At 41.7% G+C, this 27,118-nt stretch overlaps 1 protein-coding gene across 2 annotated transcripts in view; it reads left to right on the top strand.

The window, feature by feature from the left end:
- Positions 1–27,118, top strand: part of BTF3 (basic transcription factor 3) — a 104,316-nt gene that overhangs the window by 67,579 nt on the left and 9,619 nt on the right. For both annotated transcript variants that reach the window (XM_085632336.1, XM_085632337.1), the window contains one exon: positions 23,981–24,037. In XM_085632336.1, the coding sequence (XP_085488462.1) occupies positions 23,981–24,037 (57 nt within the window). The remainder of the gene's footprint in view (positions 1–23,980; positions 24,038–27,118) is intronic.

Raw genomic sequence — 27,118 nt, 5'->3', positions numbered from 1 at the left:
GATTCCAAGAAGCCGTGTCCCAGCGCTGCCTGTGTTTTGCATTGGTGCGCGTCGTTTTGCATCACCAATTATGCAAATCCGGGTGTTCTGATTGTCCAGGAGGTTTTTTAGTCCCTCCTGGTTACCACCCTGTCTCCTTTTGGCCCCGCCCACCAGGATTGCATCTTTTACTAGCGGTGGGACACAGTGGCTCCTAAATAGCCGATACGCACTTTTTTTGTTATCACTTGGCTTTGCCAAAGGCAGCCACGTGTTTATTTTTGCATTTATAATTGCATCGCGCTTTCACTTAAAGTGAAAGCATGATGCAATTACAAACAAGCGGCTGCCTCTGACAAAGCTGAGAGCTTGTTTTTCCTGATGTCTGTGTGAAGAACTGCTCGGGTCTTGAGGTATTGGGGTACCACACACACTCGTCCTTAGTTTATTATTGTTACTGTGGTCTGAAGGGTTTTCCACTTCCGCTCTGGGTTGGGGGGGGGGGGGGCTGGGCGCCCCATACTTCACCTACCCTCGTTGGGCTCGTGGATGGTCCACTCATGGCAAACTTCTGTGCCCCCTAACCCTCTCACGGGCAAGCAGAGGGCACCAGGGAGGGGCTGTGGTATAACTGTACGTGGAGAATAAAGGAGTGAGTTTGTGAGCCTCACTGATGCGTGTACCTTGTACATTCGTCACACCGTATAATCTCCTCATTTTACGTAGAACGTGTACAGGCGGGCCTTGAAATATCAACCATAAAGTGCACGATTTCATGTCCGGAATTTAGCATTTTACGAACGATATTTCATAATATGTTAGGTGTGAAATATATCCTAGTCAACTGTCAATGTAGTGCCTACACTCCGCGCTAAAATTAATAGTGCGCTTCAATATTTTGAGTATATATAGAGCTTGCAAGAGCTCGTTATTTTGTGTATACTTCTTTAACGGAAAGCCTCATTGTGTGGTGTTCTGTGAAGTGTAAACCTCTAGATTTCAGGAAGACGTGATTATTTGAACTGTCTCTTGAACCATTTTGTGTGCAAACTAAATTCGAGAGATCTCTAAATTCAGTTGTTAACATACTATAAACACAAATTATTTTACGAGCTTTTTGTCGTTTCTGTAGTGCATAGAATGGTGTGCACCTTTTGCGTGTAACCTAATTTGATATGTGCCAATGGAAACCTAATTATTTTATGTGCATGTTTATAAATTACATAGAATGCCCATCTGACTAGATTCCCTTGTGGATGCAAGATTTTATGGTGTAAAGTTTAGCGCCCTTTACTTTCCAGCCGGCATGCTGACTGCGCGGCGTTAGAACTTGCTGCTGATACCTGTTCGGGTGTGGCGGATGCTAACTTCTACTGCATAACACTGTATGGCCTGCTCAGACGTTCTTTGACCCGAGGTCAATAAAAGCCGTACCATGCCGGTACACTCTGTGTGGCTCTCGCTCTTCTGCCTGAGGCTGGGATTGGAGGTTCCATGACCCTTACCCGGTACTGTTCTGGGCCTCTCCCCTTCACAGGAAGTGCTCCATCCTGGCACCACGTTATCTCACACTCCCAAATGTACACTCTTCATGAAATACCCAGAGTGCACCGGGACTGAGAATACGTTCTAGTGCCTCTTACAGAAAACAACGATGTCTAGTGGTGGAATGATCAGATTAACAGTACTCCTCACTGTGCCAGAATAGCACTGTGAGCACTTAACTTGCCCTTTCTGGGAACAGTGTGATGGGGTTTAGGGGCAGTATGAAGAAGAGTAATACAATGTCTTTTAAAAACCAGACCTGGATTTGGGGATTTTTCGGGCTACTTCTAATGAACAATGAAAAGCTGTGATGAATATGTTTTTCTTGCAATCTTTTCAACCCGTTGCTGGGCAGATTCTTATTCAGGGTGCCTTGTAGGACTGGTTCGAGCTGGAAGTTGGACATGACACTCCAAGTTTTAGTCTTTCTCAGACACATCAGCGTGTAATGTGCAAACTCATGGACCTTCTGTAGGGCAGGGCAGCAGCGGCCGTCCGGGAAACGTAGCCGTATTTTATTTACTTTTCCAGGCTTTTACACAAGTGATCGCATGCTGTGTGAGAACGGCAGATGTACCTGCCCTTGATTAGTTGTACCATCGCGACCCCAAGGAGGATGCGTTTTAGCAACCTAGGAATAACGAGAGGTTAAAATAACTAGCATTTGCAATGCAATAGGTCTCCCATTTATGCGAGTGTAAGCTATTGGCATTGTAAATGACAATGCCTTTTATTTATGTTTTAAAAACAAAAATAAAAGGCATTGTTATTTGCATTGTCTATAGCTGAAACTCGCGTAAATGCGAGACGTATTGCATTGCAAATGCTTGTTTTGTGTATGCGAGGGATGTTGGAAGAAGACTGAATGTAGGTGTCTGGCAGGCTGGTGAAAGTGTAAGCTGTTCAGGTATGCTGGACCAGTGCTGTGTAATGCTTTGTATGTGTGTGTGAGGAGTTTGAATTGGCTGTGTTTGTGAATTGGGAGCCAACCTTGCTCTCTGAGGTGGGGTGAGGTAGTGTGAGATGTGGGTATGGCGTGGGAGGTCGAGTATGAATCTTGTGACATTTTGGATGTCTGATGTTTGTCTAGGAGCTGCTTGGTTATTCTGGCGGAAAGTGCTTTGCTGTAGTCAAACCTGTTTATGAAGAGCGCTTGTGTGACAGTACATCTGGTATCCTGTGGCAGCCACTTGAAGATTTTTTTGGTTGCATACATAGGATGTGAAAACAGGCAGCGCACACTGTGTTGACTTGTACTGTCATTTTGAGCTTTTCATCTAGGATGAGTCCTAGATTCCTGGTGTGGTCAGTGGGTGTTGGTCCCAGCGCTGTCTGCCACCAGGTGGCATCCCATGGTGAGGTCTTGTTACTGAAGACCAGTACATCGGTCTTGTTGGAGTTGAGCTTCAAACATTTGGTTCTCATCCATTCTCCTACCGTGGTCCTGTAGTTGGTGAAGTTGGTTTTGCTGGTGGTTGTCTTGTCAGTCAGGCCGATGATAAGTTTGGTGTCAGCATAGGAGATGATGTTGATTCCTTGGGATCAGATGATGTTGGCGAACGGTGTCATGTAGACGTTGAACGAAGTCTGACTGAGGTAATCCTTCAGGGACTCCGCAGGTCAGGTTTTTGGTCTCCAATGTGAAGAGTGGTAGCCTGGCTCTGGGCACTTCCCTAGACGAAGGAACAGATCCAGTTGAGTGCGGGTCCTTGGATGCCAACCTCGTGGACTCTTTTGATGATTGTGTTGTGGGAGACAGTCTCAAATGCCACGGAGAGGTAGAGCAGGATGAGGGCTTAAGTTTCTCCTTGGTCCAGGATGGTCTGATGCCATTAGTGGCTGTGATAAGTGCTGTTGCGGTGCTGCTGTTCTTTCTGAAACCTGATAGTTGTCCATTCGGTGGTGTAGCTCGAGGTGGACTCTGAGTTGCTTGTTCATGGCCTCCTTAATTACTTTGGGTGGGTAGGAGAGCAGGGAGATAGTTCGTAGGTTGCTTAGTTGGTCCAGGTCGGCCAATGGGTTCTGGAGGAGGGCGTTGACGGATGCATGCGTCAAGTCTTTGGGAGTGTGGTAGAGGCATTGATGAGGTAAGTTAGGGCAATGCTGATTGGTGATGCTTACATGTTGTAGACGAGGGGCCCCTAAGTGGATGGTCCGCATGATCATCGCTGTATCCTGTCTGGTGAGAGTTGTCCATTTGCTCAGGTGTCTGAATTGGTTGGTAATGGGTAGGTTGGCAATGAGATCGCTGGGGTTGTGTTGATGTGTGAAGTTGCTGTAGATGTTTGATTTTATTGTGGAAGAAGTTTGATAGGCTATAACAGAGTTCTTGGTAGTGGGTGATGTTGATGGAGCTTGAGGGGATGGTGAATTGTTTGATTGAGAAGATCTCCCTTCAATGAGTTCAGAAACCGCTCTTTTCTTCGTTTCTCTCTGTTGCTGGTGGTAGCGCCTGAGTGTCGCCTTTTTGGTGGTTCTATTGGTGGTCTCGTGGCTGGCTCTCCATTTTGTTTGTCTAGCTCTTGGCAGTTTCATTTGGCATCTCCCAGGTCCTCGTGTGCCAGCTGGCCAGCTTGTTGACTCTTCTTTGCTTGTTGGGTTTGATGGATGTGAGGGAGTTTGCACAGTTCTCGATCCAGTTGTTGAAGTTGCTGATTTTTTTTTTGTTGAGGTTGTCCGTGGGGTTGGGGGTTGATCCATGCTGATGGTGTTGAGCCAGTCTGTTTGTGAGATTTTTCCCCAGCTGCTGCTTGGTAGTCGGACGCTGGTGGGTGTTGCTGTGTGTTGATTTGGCAGTGGATGAAGGAGCGGTCAGTCCATGTAAGCAGCGAAATGGAGTTGCATTCTATGCTGTTGCTAGTGGTGAAGATGGGGGTCCTGTGTGTGTCCTGCTAAATGTAAGGTCCTGTGACGAGCTGGGTAAGTCCAATGTTGTTCAGGCTTTCAAGGAGAGCTGCAGAGCAGGGGTCTGTTTTGTCTTCCAGGTGGAAGTTGATGTCACCGAGGAATATATGGCATAGTGAGGTGCATAATTGACCTCCATTGTTATCTCTTATATTCGACGGTAGATTTCTTGGTTGATGCTAAATAAAAATAGATTGCTATGGCTGAGTTCCAACATTTCACTTATTTTTGTTGCTATGTAGTGTCCAGATCTGGTTTCTAATGCTAATTTAACTGACCTCATCACCCAAGTTCCTTATCGATGTATAAAGTCCAACAGCATTAGTTAGTACAAAGATGAATACTTCCTGCTCTTGGAACCATTGATTTTGTGGAGAATGTTTTTAGTGACCGGGATGTAGAATGGATGGTCTCTAGCAAATGTTTGTAGTTGGAAATCAGTTTATTCAGCAATGCAAGAAGATAGAGTTAATCCCAGAGGTTAGTGGTCTACTGGTTGGTGGGGTGTTGCCTGTTTTTTGTATTTTTGGTACGAGGTATAAAGTGGTCACTGTTAGATTTGTACAAATAAGTCACAATTTTTATTTATTTTAGATCCCCCAGTTCTATCCAAGCGATCAACTTGATCCTGATAATAAGTATTTTTGTTGTTGGGTCTTTCTGCCATCTTTTGTAGCACACTATGGGGCACATGCATCAAGGTAGGCAATCACGATTCCTTAATTGCGATTATTAAGGAATCCCAGTTATGGAATCGCAATTGCCTATGCATGTAGGTTTCACTAAAATATTAGCAATACCTACATATTCCTTAATTGCGAATCGCAATTTGCGATTCTCAATTAAGGAACAGCTTCCCATTCATTCCTATGGGCATAGAGCCTATAGGAATGAATGGGAATTGCAGGCACAAATGGGTACTTGCAAATTGCGCATGCAATTGCAAGGGGGCCAAGAGGCTATCCTGATGCACTCCCGAAATTGGCATGTGTGCACATGTGGCGCACACCATGCCCCAAGGTCATGTATGTGCGCCATATGGCACTTTTTGCAAATTACCATCAACTCGCAGTTGATGGTAATTCGCGTTTCCTAAATGTGAAGTCTTATTTAGGAAAGGCTTGTTGCTTCCCAAATAGGGAATCTCAATTTGCGATTCCCTAAATGCATTCGCAATTTAGGTAATCGCAAATTTTGCTATTACCTTTTTTGCGAATTTGCATTTTGGTCAATGCATCCCAAATGCCAAAATACAGGTCGCAAATCGGCCCATTTGCAACCGGTATTGTGGTTGATGCATGTGCCCCTATATTGTGTAGTTGTCTTTGTACCACAAGGATAATTAGTAATAAACATCACAATATTGCTTCTTTTATTGTAATGTCCTTATTTTTCTTCAATTTGTTGAAGGCCATGTATTCTGATTTGCTTAGATTTCCAAATACGCATGTCTTTTTCTTCATGTATATTTTGTGTTGATATTCCAATTTCTTGGGTCACAGCAATGTGGAAAATGAAAGTCCTTAGATTTGTCTAGAGGTTTACCTGGGGTACCAATGGTTTAAAATAAAAAATAAAAAAAAAGAATATAAATTAAAACATTGTCTTCTAGTTCCAGTGCTGTGGTCGCAATTTCAACTAATTTCACGGTCCCTTATGGTAGCTAATCGATGTAGTCCTTCTAAATCTTTGTTAGTAAAGATGGTTATATTAGTTGGCCCGAAAGGGGTGACATTGGCTGTCTTTAAAAGAGAACAGTTTCAATTTCTACTGCAATTTGTAGAGATCTTTTGTTGTCTCTGAGGTTCCAGGTATTGCTGGAGCAAAATGAGAATCGTTTGTCTTGGATATTTAATTGTTCCTTCGATAAGTTGTCCACTATCTAAATTTTGTGGTTTTTTTAAACTCTCCTTTCCTCTTTGTGACATTGTTTAGGATTTTTTAAGGAATCTCATCATCTTTGGGTTAATGCATTGGATTCTTCTTGTACAGAATTTCTTCTTGTATCTGGTCTGTAGGTATCTGCTGGTAGTCCTTCCTGGTGTGTGATATTTGGTGACCCTACCCCCCCCTTTCGCAACCCCCCAAAAAGACTGATTTTTGATGTTGTTTGTCCTTCTAGATCTGTTGTTGAATAGAGTTGTGATACCGAGGAATTGGTATGTGTAGTGACTGATTTCGTTTTTGATATTGTCCATTGATTGTATTTTTTTGTGTAGGTATACTTACTCCCAAGTAAGTAATCTTAGAGATTTCTTTGATTGTACAGTTTTTGTTTTGTAATGTTGTCTTTGTACTCTGCAGTTGCATCATTAATTATTTTTCAGAACTTTTCCTCAGTTGGGTTCTATAATTCTAGTAAGTTGGTCTATCTGTTATATTTGTCAAATTCTTCCTCGATTTTATTTTGATATATTTAATAAGGGGTTGCAGAGTTTTTCTTCCCATTGCTGCATCTTTACATGATCAGTGATTTCTATAGGGTGATGATTAATATGCAGATAATTCTAAGCCTCCTTTTAGCTTCTAAATACTTTTTGTAACTTCTCAAAGTTTTGCAATTTATTTTTAAGGCTTTCTTCAGTGTTAGAAGAATGGTTTCACTTGAGGAAAGATTTGGAGATGATGAACTTGTCGTAGCTGTTTGACCACTATATCGAAGTGTGCAAGTTCAAGATGAATGCCTAACTATTCTCTGCTCATTTAAGTGCTCCTCGATCATTCCCATGATATTGAGGTTGGTCAACAGATTTTGGTGAACTCCCAATTGATATTAAGTTACTCAGCAGTCAGTTTAATTCAAGTTAAGCAGTTAGCAATGTGTTGGAGATTTTTCACCACAAAGCGTGTAGTTAGCCAGAACCGATGTGTCTGCTTTGGCTTTTTAAGCATACTGTTGGAAACCACTTTTGACTTCCTTTGTGATTCAAGGGCACAGTGTTATAGTTGACAGCTTATCTTGCCTCTGTTGCATGTTTTCGAGTTGGAACTTGAGCTCGAAGACTTCTTGGAACATTTATTTCCACAACGTCTTCTGTTGCTGGCAAATCATTGATGGTGTTTAAGAGACAAGATGTTGGCGATGACGTGACAGCACGGAACATAAAGTTATTGCAGAATTGTCATAAGAGCGCAAGTTTTAAGGCTGTTACCTCACACTTTGTCAGTATACCATGTGTCCAGCTGTCTGTTTAACATGTATGAAGTGTAGCCCTCTTTTGCCTTGTGATTGACACCAACCATAGGGATTGTAGTCATTGACAGCCGTAGCAGCCCCTTTCATCAGCCCTATTGTACATCTGCTTCATTGATGCACAGACCTTCTGGTATTCTGTAGTGACCTGCGCAGGGAAAGGCACACTATCCTCATCATAGTGCATGTGAGTATTTTGTGTGTATGAAGAGTCTCGTACACAATCCCAGACCAAAATTCTTTCATATTTATATACATTTGTATTTCCACATGTTGCATTGTTTGGTAACCCCGTGTGGCTAGAGAATGAAGACTCGCAAGAACAAGAATCTTTAATTGCATGCTGCATCCTCAATACAAAGTTGGCTCATATTGGTCTTTTTTCAGGTGAGGATTTATTTTACCTAGTTTTCAGCGTAGACATTTGGACGTTCGGATTAGCACTGCAACACATGTAAGGTGATTCAATGATGAGGAAGTTTGATACTAGATTTCCTTCCTTCCTTTCATTTTAATTTTTTATTTATACTTTGGTTGGCCTCTTTGATCATATGCCTGACACATCTTGCACTCACCTGCCCTTCACTGCCTTAAGGTACTTTATGGCCAAATCCAGCGGGTCCTAACGTGCACCATCTGCTTTAATGTGTACCTTTTTACTTACCTCATGTTTGTGACCTGTCCCCACTGACTAAATTAATAAATTAAAACAAAGAATAATTACAATTTGCCTTTTACTTTTTTGTTTTAGCTTGTATTAAATTGTTTGCTGGCGCTCCCTGTTCTTTGACCTTGCTTTGATGTCACAAACCAATTACACAAAACGAGTTCTCTGTTCCGAATGGCTGCATCTGAGCACCGATTTACTTCACTTGTGTTGTGGATCTTATTGTGGACTTCTTGCTCTGGTCCCTGCCTGTCTAATAGTCCTTTGAGTTAATCGCCCCGGATGAGCCCGGCAGCGGCTGCCTGAATGCCTGCCAAAGGCGAGCCTGTCTTCACCTGTCTGTTATAGGGTTGGTTGGGGGAGGCAAAGGGAGCGGTTGTCACATCTCTGCCTTTGACATTACATAATGTATCCATAATGTACACAAGGCACTTATTGCTATCCTGTGCCCCCCCTCGCCCCTCCTCCCTTGCTTTGCAGGTCTCAGTCAACCATCTCTACCATAGAGATTTGTGAACTCCTTGATTAGGACCTGGCTTCTTCCTATAGAATCATTCCAAATTCAAGGGAAGGTTTTGCAATTGTCGGTCATAACCACTATCTGATTTCTACCATCTCTTTGCCTGCCTTTTTTTAATTGAGAACTGTTGTGTTAATCGTAACGCCTTTGAATGTTTCTATTCTTTGCTTTCTCTTGTACCCTTGTCTAAACCTTCAAATCTCCTTTTGCTGCAACTGCCTAGAGTCTCCTCTTGCTTTGCAGTTTTAATATATGGTTTACCTCTTAGATCAAACTGAGGCCGTTGCCTTGCTTAAATGTATCATCATGTTTACTCATTTTCTGACCAGCTGTACCCATGTTTCTAGCCATTTATTGAACCTAATGTTCTGCCATCTCTTCTGCTTAATCGATATTCTAAATGCGCTCTCTCCTTTGTGTTTTTTTTCTTTTATAAGTTATTTTCATTTATTGGTCTATTGACTTTTCGGCTCGCTAAAGAACCCAATGACCCAACCTTTTCCCTCGATGTCTGCAAATGGTGAATGACAGGCAGGACTGCATCTCTTATGTCGAAGGCCAGAAGTCCTTTTTCCTCCTATGCTATCTAATTCACTCCTGTCGAGTGGGGTGGGCCTAAAGACTCAAACTACCATGAGCCTTTAAAGGGAAAGATTGTTTCAGACAACAACCACTTCAGGTAAATAAAGCCATAACCATCTTAAAGTTTGAAAAGAATGCAAAATTCTGATGCTGAAGCCACCTACGGTTCCTGCTGTTCTACAGTTGGGGTAAGAAATATAATTCTCCAGAGGACACCGTTCAGAAATGGGGTAGTTCAGTAACCGCCACATTGGTTAGAGCAACTAACACACTATCCACTCTGGGCACGTTGGACAGACAGATGTAGCACAATATCTCTAGATCTTGTCCCAAGTGATTTCTCTCTCTCTCTCTCTATATATATATATATATATATATATATATATATGTCGCTCCAAGTACACCAAAGTACGAGTCACTCATTGCGGGCGGGTGCCGAATGCGGTGGTGTACCGCACACAATATAAGCTCCAAAAATTCCTCCGTTTTCTGGAAGGAAAAGACGGCACTCACGGGGCTTCGTTTCAGCAGAATTTAATAATTTAAACCGAATGCAAACAGACGCGTTTCAGAATAGATCCTTCTTCAGTGTTTGCCTAACGCGCTGTGAGGCGCCATTAAAAAGAGTCACATCGATTAGCCTAGACACAAACAGGGGACTGGCGCATTTTCCATCATGAGCGCCATCTTGGAATGGTCAATTGTGCAAGGTCTTTTTTTAAATAAAGTTGATTGAATACAACATTTTAAGCATTTCACGAGACAATTCATAAGCATGCTTGATTCTGTTATCAAAACCTTGCCATGACCCATCAATTCATAGCATTTTTACCGTGGATCGGTTAATTGCACCAAACAAATTATGTTACATGTTTCCCTTGTTTGTCATTTGTTTGGTGCAATTAACCGATCCACGGTAAAAATGCAATGAATTGATGGGTCATGGCAAGGTTTTGATAACAGAATCAAGCATGCTTATGAATTGTCTCGTGAAATGCTTAAAATGTTGTATTCAATCAACTTTATTTAAAAAAAGACCTTGCACAATTGACCATTCCAAGATGGCGCTCATGATGGAAAATGCGCCAGTCCCCTGTTTGTGTCTAGGCTAATCGATGTGACGCTTTTTAATGGCGCCTCACAGCGCGTTAGGCAAACACTGAAGAAGGATCTATTCTGAAACGCGTCTGTTTGCATTCGGTTTAAATTATTAAATTCTGCTGAAACGAAGCCCCGTGAGTGCCGTCTTTTCCTTCCAGAAAACGGAGGAATTTTTGGAGCTTATATTGTGTGCGGTACACCACCGCATTCGGCACCCGCCCGCAATGAGTGACTCGTACTTTGGTGTACTTGGAGCGACAGATTGACAACGAGAGCACCATCCTGAAACACCTGAGAACCACGAGAAGACCGAGAAAGAGGATTGCGGTCACAATCAGAAGCGCGTCTGGCAGACATTGGTAAGCCAGCTTTACGTTATTTAAACGCGCTCGTGAATTTCAATGCATGCAGGATTGGGCGAGGGACTTTAAAAACAGCAGCACAGACAAACCGAAACGGAGCCCGGGATCGGAGCACCGTAATTTACGTTTGAACAGGCATGTTCAACGTTACAGAGCGCAAAGAGGCGGCGAAAGATATTTTTAAAAAGACCAGGTCAGATCCAAGAGATACTTCGACGGCCGCCACTAATAATGCCCCGGATACACTGGCAACTTCCTACACCAAGCTGGAGAGATTATATGAGCGGGAGATCCGCAAGTGGTGGGAGGCTACCTCACTCCAAAACTACATCGAAGTAGAGAGGGTCCCCAGAGGCTTGCGGATATACACGGTTCCAGCGTATGAAAACCCTGATCCCATGCTCTTGGAAGCCTGGGCAACCCATACAGCCCTCTCATGTAAAGGGATGTTGGAGATTCTCGTACGCTTCGCTTGGAGTGACAGAGATAAAACCTTAAAAGAAATAGAAACGCTGGAAGAAGAGCTGACCAAGGATTCAAACAAAGACCAACAAGAGAAACTAAGAGATGCCATGAAACAACGACTCGTGAAATACGAAGTAAAGATCAAAACACGCAAACAAGAAAAATTCGATCGGGACGAAAGGGACTACACAATGGGGAGAGTTCTCACCTTCGCGAAAAAATTCGAGCAATCTAGAAGAGAAGTGAGAAACGGTAACAAATTAAGAACCACTGAAAAACCTCCCAGGGTGGATACCTCAGAATCCGACGTAACAGAGAACGAACAATCGGAAGATGACGCAGCCGGCATGACGGAAGATCCAACAAAAACCCCTTTTCAAAAGGAGTTCAATGTCATCAGACAGTCATGGCTGCGGGGAGGCAAAAGCAAACCCCCGGAAAACGAAAAACCAGAACGGGGGGCCGGAAGAGGAAGAACAAGAGCGAATCAGTCAACCAGAGGTTCCAGGAACAAAAGAGGGGGCAGATGGTAGAAAGCGACCATCTGCATAGTCAACCTAACATCTAAGGTACTGACCCCAGTGGAAGAATCAGTACTAAAATTGGGTTTAACGTTTTGTCCACAAAATCGAATGGAGTTTACCCAAACAAGGATTGACTTATTTAAATTTGTTCGAAAATTAAAGTTACACAAACATTTTAAACTAAAACCCACAGCAAAAGAAACGAAAATGCTGAAAGTGTATAACACCACCGATCTCCTGGTGGGCGATGATCTAATTGCCCTGGAAATTCTAGAAGACCTGCGACAAGAAGGGACATTGGAAGATCCAGAGTCCACAACCACTACGAGTCAAAGACTCACACGAGTCGGCATAGAGCAAGAATCACCAAAAAGCGGTATGAAACTACCCTCTAAGTTTCTACCACAAATGCCTTTTGATGCCATTGATACCTTCTCCGAAGCTGTCGTTAAGGAGCTAATCAAATTCAGAGGAAACAACAACGGGAAAACTCGAAAAAAAGACAATCTAACTGAAGCGCAAAAAACTGCCATTAAGGATTTGGAACAGGACAATGCAACCATCTATAAACCTTCTGATAAAGGAGGGAACATTGTGCTGATCCCAAGAGAACTGTATGTAGCAGAAGCCAGACGACAGCTGGGAGATGAAAATTGTTATGAGACAACCACAATGGCAAAATATCAGACAAGTATAGAACAATTACACACTTTAATAAAAAAGTGGTATGAGCATTCAATGTTGGACTTTGATGAATACTTGTTTTTAAGAACCAATAACCCCGTCCTACCCACGTTTTATCACCTACCCAAGGTGCACAAGAATAGAACTCAACCACCGGGTAGACCGATAGTTTCCTCTATAGGAAGCTTGACAGAGAATCTCTCCAGATTCTTGGATCATTTCCTCTTTGAAGCCGTGTTGGGACTAAAATCCTATATTAGAGACTCTACCGACTTCATAAGACAGATTGAGAAACTCACCTGGCAACCATCTTATTGCCTAATTGTTTTAGACATCACGAGTTTATACACTTGTATTAACCACACACAAGGCATAAACGCAGTGAGATATTTTCTCCAGAAACGATCCTTGAAATTCAGTATACACAACGAGATGTTGTTGGAATTTATCGGATTCTGTCTGTACAATAACATCTTCATCTTCCAGGGGGATCTCTTCAGGCAAATCTCTGGTACCGCGATGGGCACCTGCTTCGCACCCAGCTACGCGAACTTGTTCGTGGGCTGGTGGGAGGAGCAGGTGGCATGGTCTGAAGAAAATACAGACTGGACTAATAAAGTCATATCGTGGTACAGGTACATAGACGACCTTTTCCTGGTATGGAATGGCACGGTGGATCAGGCAGAAAGATATATTTAACACCTAAACAAAAACGAGATCAATCTACGATTCTCAGGCGAGATAAGTTTGGTGGCAGTAAACTATCTTGACCTGAGAGTCGAGATACAGGGAGGGAAGATTACAACAGCCTTATACAGAAAGCCGACTGCTGGAAATAGCACACTGCATGCTGCTAGTAGCCATCCCCAAAAACTGAAGAACAGCATCCCATATGGGGAATTTCTTAGACTGAAAAGGAATTGCTCTGAAGAAAACGATTTTAAATTGGCAGCCAGAGCAAGCATAAATAGGTTCATTGAAAGGGGCTATACTTCAGGCCTCCTTGAGAATACACTCAAGAAGGTAGAAAAAATACCTAGAAAGGACTTATTTCAGCAAAAGGTCCGTGATGATCAAACCGGCAAATTCCGTTTGATAACCACCTTTTCGGAAGATGCCGACAGTCTAAGACGAATAATGAGAAAAAATTGGCACATATTGAAAACTGATGCCATTATTGGCACAGACATTCCAGCAGGACCACTAATCACCTTCAGAAAGGCCCGATCCCTCAAAGATAGCCTGGTTCACAGCCATCTGGATACTATACCATCTAAACAGGGAACCATTAGTGAAATGAAGGGTTTCTTCCCTTGTGGGAGATGCAAGGCCTGTGCGTATAGCAAAAGGGTGCTTACGTATGAGATCAAAGGCCTGAAAGCACCTAAAAAAATCAAGAAGTTCATGACCTGTAATACCACCCACGCAGTTTATTGCCTGAAATGCCCCTGCGGGCTAAGATATATAGGGAGTACGATACATTGTGTGAAACTTAGAATTTTAGAACACATGCGTGCAATTGCCAAAAAAGATTTTAATTATCCCGTGGCACGTCATTTTGCCCTAAAACACAATAGTAACAGGGATCTGTTACAGTACTTCAGCATAGACTGCATTCCATTTGATGTAAGGGGAGGTGACAGAGTTCTGAAGTTGCGAAGACTTGAATCACGATATATTATAGATCTCCAATCCAAGTCCCCAAATGGGTTAAATGGTGGGGAAGAATTGACAGTTCATCTGGGTAACTAATTGTTATGTGATTTAAAGTGATCATTGATCGTTGAAATGTTGACTGGTGAAAACCTGGAACATCGAAAGCTTTTGCCGATCCACGGCTAAATAATGACAAACAAGGGAAACATGTAACATAATTTGTTTGGTGCAATTAACCGATCCACGGTAAAAATGCAATGAATTGATGGGTCATGGCAAGGTTTTGATAACAGAATCAAGCATGCTTATGAATTGTCTCGTGAAATGCTTAAAATGTTGTATTCAATCAACTTTATTTAAAAAAAGACCTTGCACAATTGACCATTCCAAGATGGCGCTCATGATGGAAAATGCGCCAGTCCCCTGTTTGTGTCTAGGCTAATCGATGTGACTCTTTTTAATGGCGCCTCACAGCGCGTTAGGCAAACACTGAAGAAGGATCTATTCTGAAACGCGTCTGTTTGCATTCGGTTTAAATTATTAAATTCTGCTGAAACGAAGCCCCGTGAGTGCCGTCTTTTCCTTCCAGAAAACGGAGGAATTTTTGGAGCATATATATATATATATATATATATATATATATATATATATATATATATATATATATATATATATATATATATATATATATATATATATATATATATATATATGTTATAGTTATAGTTATAGTTATAGTTATAGTTATAGTTTAGGCCAAAGCCATTTTCAGGAAAATAACATGCGTCATTAGCGGTAATTGATAGCCCATTGATGTGGCACTACAAGGTTGGCTTAGGAGTAAGTCTTTGAATGAGGATGCCTTTATTGGAAACCACTTGAATCAAGCACTTCAACATATTTAAACAGGCACTGAAACACAGCCTTGGGAGTGCCACCCTTTTGTCACCCAGAGCCATTTCTTGACCTCCATTATAGAATCAGAGTAGTCATCCTATGTTGAGTATCCACCCTTTAAGCAGCATTACTGCCAAACGTATTCCTAGCAAGTGCATTTAAGGCCTCTGTACAAATCCTGTGCCAGACATCTATAAGGAAGGGGGAAAGTCATAATGGCAAATTCCAAGAGAAGTAAAAGGGAGCCCTTGATCCTTTATCAGACCCTCTTCCATTTTACATTACAGCACTCTTAGCCTCAGCGCCCTGTTGGATGGGATTGCAAAGACCACCCACAGCAATGGCTGTCAATTATATCAGACTGCTGGCTACTTGTTCTAATCCAATTCCGCGGTAACCCGGACTCCATTGCGAAGCCACTTCTTAACCATTAGCATCTCATCTTGAGGGCGAGATTCTCACCATGGTGTTAAAACGGGCGATGGAATCCCTACCCAAATCTCATCTAAGCAAACAGTCTTGGTTGTTTTCAGTGGAACTTGGGCTAGAATTATATTCTCAGCCCATGTAATCGGAGTATATTCTTGTAATCCCAGGACACTTCAATATGCATTTGAAACACTTAAGTAAGACTTCTTTTAAGGAGGCCAACTGAGAGTATATTCTATACCCACTGCAAACTTTCCTAAATGGCGAAGTTCTAAGTGGGCGGGGACGTTAAAATTTCTGGAGAATAGGACTTTCTTTTTGCTTAATGGTCTCGTTCACACAGTCCCCTGCTGCTCATACTTTTAAGCAGGAAAACATTAGGGGTCCAATTGATTATATTTTCACACAGGCCTGGCACTTCCCTTTCATTGCTGGTTTTCAGCTGCTTGCACTACTAGGTAGCAATCACATACCTTTAAAATCCACACTTAATTTGGGAACTTCACACAGAGCCTCAATTATGCTCTTGGTCATAGAATTTCCATGTTGTATTGCCATCAGAATTTCTCCCCATCATATTCAGCGAATGTACTACCTGCAAAAAAAAAAAAAAACAGCCTTGTCGAATAGGGTCTTGATAGAGCGGGAAAGACTTGCATATTGGGGCATCCTGGTACATGAAAAAGGGAAGCGAAATACCCTCATGTGCTGGCGTCTCAACTTAAACCACAGTCTGTCCACCCAAAATATCAACAGTCAAAGAAAGGCCTGAGGAAGAGGGAGCACCAAGGGTACAAGCAAATTCCAACTTTAAAAGCTTAACCATACAGTACAGGCTGAATGAGAGACCAGCGCAAAAGAGGTCAATTTGGTTGGCGGAAAGGACATATAAGCATGAGAAGGGCTGGAGCTGGCAAACACCCAATGCGGGGGCAGGATTAACCGCTATACCTAGCGCAAAAGCTGCCCATGAAGGGCCTCCAAGTAAGATCCCTCCTTCTGTGCTTACGAATACAACAAAAAACACAGCTATGTCATCTAAAAACATAGTTTCAAAACTAATGTCCTGGAATGTTGCCGCCTACCTGGGGTTCTAAGTAGTGAACCAACTAAATATTGCAAGAAGCGGATATAGTCTGCCTCCAAGAAACCTGGGCAGTAACTCCCATGCACCTGGAGGATATTTCGGAATTGCACAAATCTGCCACTAAACTACACATTTTTGGAAGACCGTTGGGAGGAATATCAATCTGCATAAATCACTCAATAGAACTAGCTATTAAAGAAATAAATTAAAGTAGAATTGGATATGTTGCATGCAGCCATAGTGGAAGGATATTTGGATGAAGTAGTCAGTGTAACACTGCTGCTAATAAATGTATATGGTCAGAAAAGACTGGAAATAACACACCTGGTGATAGCTTATCTGGAAGAGTTACTGTGCGAATATTCAACTCTGGGCATTGTAATAACAAGGGACTTCAATTTACATAATCTTGGTGCAGATGTTAAAACTACAGGGAGGCGAGCCTGGGAAAAACGATTTAATAACTTTCTACAATCATATCATTTTGGTTTCCGCAGAGACAACGGCATTAAAAGACCAGTCTAACACTCCTATAACAACTGCACAACCATTGGCTATATATTTTAAGGACCAAATCTTAAAATAAATTGTGACAGATTTTACAATTATACAGCAGGAAGTAAGAGACAACGCAATGCTTTGCGTTCACCTCCAGCTCCAATTGGTGTCTCCTTGAACAGGTAGTCACAATCAATAACAGAAAATGAGTCTAAGATCACACACTGATGGGAAAGCTCACATAGAACATCAGCTATGCAGCCAAAATAGTGGTTTGGAAGAACAGTGAGAAAGGCAGGCTTGGTGACAGGAATGTAGCAATTACAACAACTGGGCCGCCTGGATCATGGTCTAACCTAGTGGGGGCAGGAAATAAGAAGAACATGAACAGACCCAAACAGACAATGTACGAATTGGGATACAACGGAAAATTAAGGGAATACATCCTTAAGTTAAGGCGGGCTAAGAGAGTCAGATAGTAGGAAACAGTGATTCAAGGCGACAGCTAAGAGATAAATTGGGAACTCAAAAGCTTCATTTGGCAGCTAAAATGAAGCGGAATGGACAAAAATGTGTGGGCTTTCAAAAAACAGCAAACAGAAGCAATTTTGAGAATACATTGCCATGCTAGAGAACGATAAAATTGACGGGCGCAATTCCGTGGCTGAGGAAGTATGGCAAACCCACGTGAAGAATATATACAGAGGGAAACCAGGAAAATTGTCAATTTGAAATAAGGCCTCATCAACCACAATAAGGACCTGTGATGAAAGTATAAACAACACACCTGAAAGTTCCATAGAAATGAACAAGCAGTCCGTTGTAAAAATAAATAAAAAAAATGGAAAAGATAAGAAAGGACGGTCTCTGAGCCCGAACGGACTTCCAGGAGGAATGTTTAGGGAGGGCCCAGCATATTGGCCAGGGGTCCTCTTCCCATTATACACAGCATGCAGACTGCAATCCAGCCGTTTCAAATGCGTGGCGACTGTCAATATTACACCCAGTATGCAAGAAAGGAGATAGCACCAACCTTAAACTATTTATTAATTGCCCTCCTGGACATGGAGGCAAAGTCTTATGCGAGCACCCTATTAAGAGAATTAAAAAGATGGATTGAAGAAGAATTGCTCCCCTTCTAACAAACTGGATTCCGTAAGGGAGGTTCAACTATCAACAGCGTTATTGCCTTATCTTACATTACATTGCAATCCAATGTCAAGAACAACATGCGAGTGTTCTCTTTATTTGTAGACCACTCCGCCGCATTCGATGGTTAGTGCGCAACAATTCATGGCGAAACCTTAGAAACTGCAAATTCCTGGATAACCTCCTGAATGCCATTGTCTCCATTTACAGCGGGATCTGAGTGAGAGTAAAACTAGCAGGGGACCCGGTATCTCCAAAATTCCACACCTATTGGGGCTTGAAGCAAGGATACGTCCTTGCCCCATCACTCTTCAACTTATACACAGTGGATCTGAGCAAGGGGCTACAAGGAGTCAAGCTAGCTACACCAAAGATAGGTCAAAAGAAAGTGTACTTATTGCAGTTCATGGATTATGTATTACTTCTTGACCATACAAAATAGGACTCCAAAAGGGACTAGATGCCCTACGTGTCTATAATGAACTGAACAACTTGGTTGCCAATCAGAATAAAACAAAAGTGATATTTGGCCGCTCTGCTAGGGAAACATTACACAAATGGAGGCTGGGCTCCCAGACCATAACATCAACAAGAAATTACAATTATCTTGGAGCGTGGCTTAGTGATATGGGTTTGATGGCCATACCTCAGAATAGAGGGAAGACAAAAGCACAATCAACCACATATGCCCTGTATAAATTGTATGGAAAATGTATACAGTCCGATCCCGGTAGCAATCATGAGTGTTATCAAAGCAAAATTGCTGCTTACAGCAGGATACGTGCAAGAAGCATTCCCAGTGTAATGCAAAACACTATTAGAGAAGGCCCACTGTCAGGGCTACAAGAGCATTTATTGGTTACCAAGATATACATGCAGCAACCTGGAGTTCGGCCTCACACAGCAGACACATGAGTGCCTGGGCATACATGCACAATATTACTATCGAATCTAGAATGCTCCAGCAGGATCCTTGATGGAGGTGCTAAAATTAATATACTTAGTGCAGAATATGCCCTGGACCTACTATTTAAATAGAGGTGGAGACCTTAAATCTGGTGATTGAGAGTTGGACAACGGAAGGAATAGGCTATACGGCTATAAAGAGTGCAATAAATGAACATGCCAGTCAGTTATCGTGGGAAGCAGACCCTGCCAGACTTGAGGAAAAACAATGGCACTTACTGCATCCTATGAGGCTCACGAAACACAACCATACTTGAGCCAGGCACTGGGAACGAAGTGCCTGAAAGAGATCCTCTGGGTCAGGCTGATGCTTCTGCAGATAAAAGAATTACATCCTAACTGGAAATCGCTGTCCCGTATCACAGGATGTAGACTACACAACTACAGAAAGGAGCACCTGTTGCATCGCGGATACGTTTGTGAAGCACGATTACTACCACGACTGAAATTACTAAAACCAATTTTTCTGTCCAATGAGGGCACGGACATGTGTGGAAGCAATAGCAGATCCCTTTTCTAACATGGTCCCCTCAGATCTGTCCAAGTTTGTCAAAGTCATGCAGGCGGAAATAACGACCTTCAAAGAAACAAGTTAGCATAGTGCCAATAAAAATTAAAACTAACTTTAGAAAATCTGCCACCTAATTTGTGATGGTCTTTGCAGACACAGCCCTTTTTTTTTCTCTCGTTGCACAGGCTTAATTAAGATGGACTGCATCGTTCCTTCATCTTGCTTTGAAAGTACTGACTATGGTGCCTTATAATAATGTTTAATTACAATGTTTGTTGCATTAGTTTTTCACTAATCCGCAGGAACGTTGCGACATCTCCCTCAGCCGCATGAGGGGGACCCCACACTTTCTCACTAATTGCACTGTCAAGCCGCTAGTGGATAACCAAAGCCACCTATACAATGCCAATTCACCTGGAAGACTGTGTCTCCCATCTTGCTTAGAAGCATACAGACGTTTTTTTCTGCTCTTTTACACACTTCAAATCACTCGATGCAGTACTTTAGAACTGTTCGCTCTGATTGTAATGATATAAGCTTTAATGAAATTTGCACTCTATTCTGTTTAAATGCACAACTCCTGCCACTCGACACACTACCTTTGAATGGTTGTCTGTGTCTAAAATGATATGAGAGCTTTTAATGATATTTTATGCCGTTCTTATTTTTAACATATTTTAATGCGCATGTTTTTATATTTGTACATTGGAAACGTAGAATTTGCATGAAAGTATTGCAGTGCGTTAGCTCCACAAATGTATTTTGTTCTTATTTTTTCATCATATTACTATTGCATATATTCAGAGGAGAAATTGCCATGACTTAAAATGTATTCATGCATACACATAGTTGACTTTGCTTAATGTATCCGCTGTGAAACGTAAAATCCCTTCCCTCAAGCTGACAAAAGCAGCAGGGACGGATGCCTTGCCAGCTATAATAATAAAATCCAGCAGACACTGGTGTGCCACATTTTTGTCTCAAAGTGTTAAAGTGGTGCACATTAACCAGGGCGTACCCAGAAAATTGGGAAGGGCAGTAATACAACCCATCCATAAAAAGGGTGACATGATGAACCCTAAGGACAATTGTATAGTTAGCCACATTGATGTGGTGGCTAAGATTTACATAAAGATACTGCTAGAAGTGCTGCTGCAGTGTATGAAGAGACCAGTGCAATCACGTTAGACCAGGGTGGTTTCAAAGCAGTACACGCCATGATGGATCACTGTTTTAGCCTCTGGGCTGTTGTGCAGAAATCCATTGAGCGAGGGTTCCTTTTACACCTGCTTTGTGAATTTCCAGGCTGTTTTTGATGTCAAAATTAATATTCCTAGAGATCCCTGGTAGTCTCTTAGGGATATTAAAGGAACTCCATAAAGAGAATTGGGCAACAGTAGATTGGACAATAGGTGGTAGCCTCTCAAAAAAGGATAACAAATTAACAGGTTGTGCCATGGTTGTCTACTGCCACCAACTTTGTTTGTCCTCTTCTTAGGAGACCTTAAGGTGCTGCCAGCTACCTATTTCGTTGGGCCAAAAATAGAAGGGTCTTGTATACCCTGTCACCTCTACGCAGATAACCCCGTAATAGTTGACAGAACTGCCTGATGAGTAAGGTAGCTGACTTTTGAGTACTTTCAAAGGAATAATTTAGCAATCCTTTTGAATAAAACTAAAGTTATGGTGTTTGTTCGGAAGGAACACAGTTGTACCTGGTCAATTGGGCAAACCAGGATGGAGGAAATCTCTGAATACAAGTACTTAGGAATGGTTTTTAATAGTTCCTCTCTTGGGCCCCTCATATGACTACCCAAAGCACCAAAGTATGTTCATTCATAAGTGGGCTAAACAGATTCATAATGGACTATGAAGGCCCTTTGCTTCACCTTATTTTGGCTTTGTATAAAGCAATTGTTTTACCACAAGACCTCTCCGGAGTGGTATTGCGGAGTTTCAGCAACACCAGTGACTGAGAAAAGCTGGAAGGGATCTGCTGAAAAAAACTTGCGATCTCTACCCAAATGTGCAGCGGCTTCAAGCTATAAGAATGGAAACAGGTCTGCCATCATGGTTTTCCATTTTATTGGTACATTGGTTAAGTTATTGGAACAGCCTGATTGTTAGGGCACTATAAAATCTCAATGCTTTGTAAATAAGAGATTATTAAAAGTGAGCTCAGTTGGACAAAAAGGGTAAGGATGTGGTTACACGCCTTGGCAGCTACCCTAAAAATTAATACATTATGATGATGTGGCTCAATCTCTTCCCTACTCGAAGAAAGAACTGGGAAAGTTAGGCTGTATGGCTCCAAGGGAAAAGGATTTGTTTTTTGTGTGCAAACCATTCCACTCGAATTGTGACTCCTGAGCATTAAATGCTACCTTTCCTTATCTACATGCACTTACTAGGCTGTAGTTATTTTTTTAACAGTGTGCCTGAAATTTTTAAAACCCATCTTAAAGTATAATATAAGCATTAGATTGGAAGTAGGCAGCTTTTCATTGCACATGCAGTTCCTGGAGATACCCTGTGCTTTGGGGAGATTCTTAAAGATCTTAAATGATTTCATACCTTGATCATGTATATTTTTGGCTGGTGACTTTTTATCTTTCTAAGTATTGAGTGTTGTGCTTTTCGATAGCCTGGTATGATTTAGTTAGCCTTGCGTATTGCTCGGGCCAATGGGCTTTTTACAGTTCAGCCTATATTTGTTTTATTCTTGTCATAGTGTATATTGTTGTTTTCACGAACTCATTGCTCACATATAAACATACATTTATTTTAATGAGTACATTTTTCAAAAATTGTCCTTTCATTTGGTCATGTCTATAGAAGTTCTTCAACTCTTACGAGAAGGAACTTTCGCATTTCATCGGATGTAGAGAATCCTACTTGCATTGCACTGTCCATGGAAAACGTCACCATTTTCTCTTTTACCCTGAAGCCAGTTAATTCAAACTTCTCCCCTTCGACCATATGTCTGTGCTGTGTGCCCATGCCGGAACCAATTATGTTCTGCTACTTTGATATTGTAGTGGTGAACCAAGACTACAACCACCGATTGTATTTCGCTGTAAAAAAGAGAAACCAGGGTTAGGAACCTGGTGTCCTGTTGATATGCAGCAAGGTGGAAACACCACTTGAGATGAGATTGGCTCAAGAAGTTTCTAAAATTATATAGAAAATGTATTTTAGTTCCCTCTTTTCTTCAGAGATGTTGTCTTTCTAGCTCCCTCTGCGGTCAATCTTTTCCATTTTCCTTTCTATGTTGCCCTTCTTCTGTCACCCAGTCTGTTCTGCTCCCTCCTCTGACCGCACTTTAGTTTATCCCTGGCTCCCACTTTCTTATCCTCTATTCCAACGACCTTCTAATGTCCTCTACCTCTCTTGTACTCCTGCCCCTACCTCCACCCAATTCGTCATCTGTTCATCCCTTTACTTCATCTCTCCCTAATAATTTTCTTTTCTCGGTCTGTCAAGCCTGGTCACGTTGCCACTTAAAGAGAAAATATGCACACTGTCCAGAAACTGACAAGTAGGATTGTAAAGCTGCTAGTTGAGAGTGGGAGACAATTTGTTCCTCGTTTTCCAGCTGCATCCTATTCAAGATTATTACACCCTTTCATTTCTTAAAAGAGAACTTCGTTCTGCAATTATGAAAATCTTGCTTGTGTTCAGTTTCAAACTTTTGTAGCCTACTACAGCTATGGCACACAGTCTGCCACATACTCTTAGCAGGGGTACAGTAGCATTAATATGAGCCATGGTTAGGTCTCGCCTGACCCAGCGCATGCGCTGGTCTGGCGAGACATTTTGTGAGGGCTCCAAAAAGTGCTACCAGGCCAGCCTAGAGCTACAGTGCATGTGCACGGGCGCCGCGCTTTACCGCGATTACTTTCACTTTCACTTTGATGTTTGATCGCGATCACTTTCGCGGCCACACGGCCGCTTTGATCTCCAATAGATTGCAGCAGTTAAAACAAGCATTGGCATAGCCAATAGGTCTCACTTTTTTGACCTTATAAGTGTTTAGTTATGCAACTGTTGCATGGCTAAACACTTATAAGGTCCCAAAGACGAGACCTATTGGCTATGCCAATGCTTGTTTTTAGTTGCATTTGTGGCTCTTTACTTGTCAGTCTGGAAAACTGACTTTTACGTGTTTTGATTCTGTTTTTATTTTTCTCATTAATTTCTTTTTATTTTTTGGGTTAAAATCTTTTTAGAACATTGCCTCATTGTTCTGTTTTTGTTTTAGCAATGGATGGGAAAGCACCACTTGCTCCTGGGGAGGATGATGACGACGAAGTTCCAGGTATGACTTTACAGTATGACAGCTTGTGGAACATTAAATGGACAGTGAGCTGACAAGACTGTACCGTAATTGTTTAGTAGTTATTTAACACTTACTAACCCTTCAAATTTCTCAATGCAATCTTGTGTAATTATAGGCCCAAATCTGAACAGTCACTCATTTCTTAGTTAGTATGTTCAACTTTTATTATCCTACTACTTTTATACCCTATTCTACTTCATTTCGTTTTTTCTAATAATCTGGTCTGTGGTAAATGTGCTGTTGATCCAGATCTCAGCCTCTGACTGGTAATTGTGCAAGCTAGAAGTGCCAAAGAGGAAGGCAAATAGTTTATGGGCTAGAGTTATGGCAGCCGTTCAAGCAGTAATTGTGGTTTAGCTCATAGCTCTGATATTTGCGCCTACTGCTGTAAGTAGACTGCTCTGACTCCTGTAACTTCAGTTCCTGTCCATTGCACCCCGATCCCTTCCCAGTCGCTAGAGTCTTTTCTATCTGGTCTCCACCTCCCATTGCAATGGTCTCCATCGACCTCTTCCCTTAACCGCTTTAGTAGAAAACTGTTTTATTCTGGTCTTACCTACCCATTGGGTAATAACAATACTAGTGTACGTACCACTAGTAATGGCACTGCTATGAATGCAACTGGTATTACTAATGCATACTATTTCGCAGTTTATGGTGGCTATAAAAAGGAATGTAGCTTAAAGAAAAGTACTTACAAGATAAGTTGCATGAGTTTGAAACCGTATTTGGCTGAGAACGCTAAGAATTTATGCTATTGGAAGTTAAACCTCTATTTTGGGGCTAAAAATAATTAGGTTCATTTAGGTCAGTAAACCTATTTGTTTAATGTCAGCAGAGAATTATTTTCTGAAAAGATTTTGAGTAAAAAATAGTAAATGCCTTAAAAATGAAGGAATTGAATGTCAACACCAGATTTCTTACCATAGTCAACAAAGTATGCGCAGCTCTTCCACACTTTGGTCAGATGTGATAAATTTTACATGTCCTATAAAAATGCCAATAATGCAACAAAAACACAACTTGTATTTAAGGATATGCCGTTGTGCCACTGGCCAGTCAGTGTCTCAAAACAAGGTCTTAATTGTCCTGCAATATTATCTGGTTTCCTATCTGCCCCTGTTAGTGAGGTTGTTGTGTTGAAGCAGTGGATGCATGGTTTTGGTGCTCGAAGTCTGACTGATTTTTCTAATATCTCTTAGGAGGGTACTATACTGTTTGCCTGGTGAATAGCTTATTGTCTGGTGTTGAATGTTGATTTGATTTCTTTGACCACTGTTCAGTGCTTGTGGGTTGTTCATCTAGTGTGTAATTTGTGTTTTATCTTTATGATGTGTAGTATTTAATTTGTCCCATTGATTTTAATATACACATACATAGTGCAACTTACTAAAGACCTGCATAATGCCTATTTTCTGTACAGTTACGCTAAATGAGTACAGTACCTGGAACCTCTGCAATCTTTTTAAGGCACAGATTTGGCCTAGAGGCTCCAAGTATGATCTTGGGTTCACTCCCCTAGCCCCATACTTTTCCATCAACTTCCAAAGCTGAATACTCTCATAGGACAAGCTCTTTACAGAAGCCCACTTCTCAATACCTATGCCTGCCCTTTTGGGTGTATCCTGGTGCTAGGAGAAAACTGGAGAAGAAATCTCAGTTAATCTGAGGTGAAGTCACCCTGAACCTTACCTGTGAGGATGGAACTAAACAGAGAATGTGTGTACGCATATTCGAGTGCAAAGCAGCAATGTAATAAAAGTTAATCAATCTGTAATGTACTGCCTTCGTCAACAGCAGTAACTTTACAGTTACACATGCTAATGCGAAAATACCTTTATATGGCAATATTTATCCATCGCTGCACAGGCATTACCTCAAAACATGATGCAGCTGCAAGAATTTGTGCAGCTTTAGTACTGCCAACTTCCCATTCTTTCAGCATTAGTGGTACAATTTCCAAATCTTTAGATATCTTTGTACTTTCCTTGGTAGTTAACCAAAATGGTCTACTAAGCCTTGCTGCTTCCACCAAGAGGTTTTACAGGATTACACCAAGGTAGAAGAGCATCACCTCTGAGCAGGATCTAACTTGCATGGCAGTTTCATGAACCATGAGCTAGCATTACCGAACTATACCCCATATTATGAGTTCAGATTGAAAGCATGTCAACATAATAAATTGCCCACATGTTTTTAGTTTCCTTCATGGCCCCAACATGTATAACTAGGAATTAATGTTGAGACTATTGAGCCCAGAGACCTCCCACACCCTGTCAGACCTAGTGTGCTAAGAAATAAAAAAAAAAAAGATGATCATAAAAATGTAAAAAATGCAACAAATGTCTATGGGTCAGTTGGAAATGATCAGATGCAACCCTATAATGGGATTCTGTTCCAGATTTGTGAAAAATAGGGGTATGCTGCCTAAATCATTACACACACATGCTTTTGCCATCTAGTTAGTCTGAAAGGTGTGCGTATTTGCCACTTTGGGTTGCAAATTTGTCCCGGTCTATCATGAGACCACACTTGTGGCATTGACTAGTGTTAAACAATTGCCTAAGCGTCTGTGTGTGTGTGGGAGGGAGGTCAAGGGGGGTGTAGGCTTAAATAAAAATCACAATCTTTTGGCCGCAGACAAGCACAAATGTTGCTCTTTGTGAATCAAGATAGGGACTCAGGAATGGTTTTCTTGAGAAACAAAAATGGGGGAAAATTAGAATTTTTGGATGCCAAGTGCTCATGGTATCAGGGCTCCAAAAAGGGAAATTATTCTTCAGTGCTTTTGGGAAGGAAATTCCTTTGCATGCACAGTGCTGTCTTCTGTTGTATGATCTTTATTTTTGGAACCTCTCGACCCCTGGGTTTCCCCTTAAAACGGGTTTCCCCTTAAAACGCTCCAGTCCTTTCAGAGCCCAACAATCATGTAAGCTTATTATGAGTTCTTCCTGTTTACTGGCTTGAGATCAGAGTTGTGCTGTCAAAGCATCTCCCTCTTTCAGACTATGGGCGCTGCCCTCTTTTCCTGGTCTTCGATGGATTGCCAGTAGTGCCCTT

The sequence above is a fragment of the Triturus cristatus genome, chromosome 2_1 (genome assembly GCF_964204655.1).
Source record: "Triturus cristatus chromosome 2_1, aTriCri1.1, whole genome shotgun sequence".
Classification (NCBI taxonomy): Eukaryota; Metazoa; Chordata; class Amphibia; order Caudata; family Salamandridae; genus Triturus; species Triturus cristatus.
Note: the sequence above shows the minus strand (reverse complement) of the source record. Positions and strands in the feature narration are given on the sequence as shown.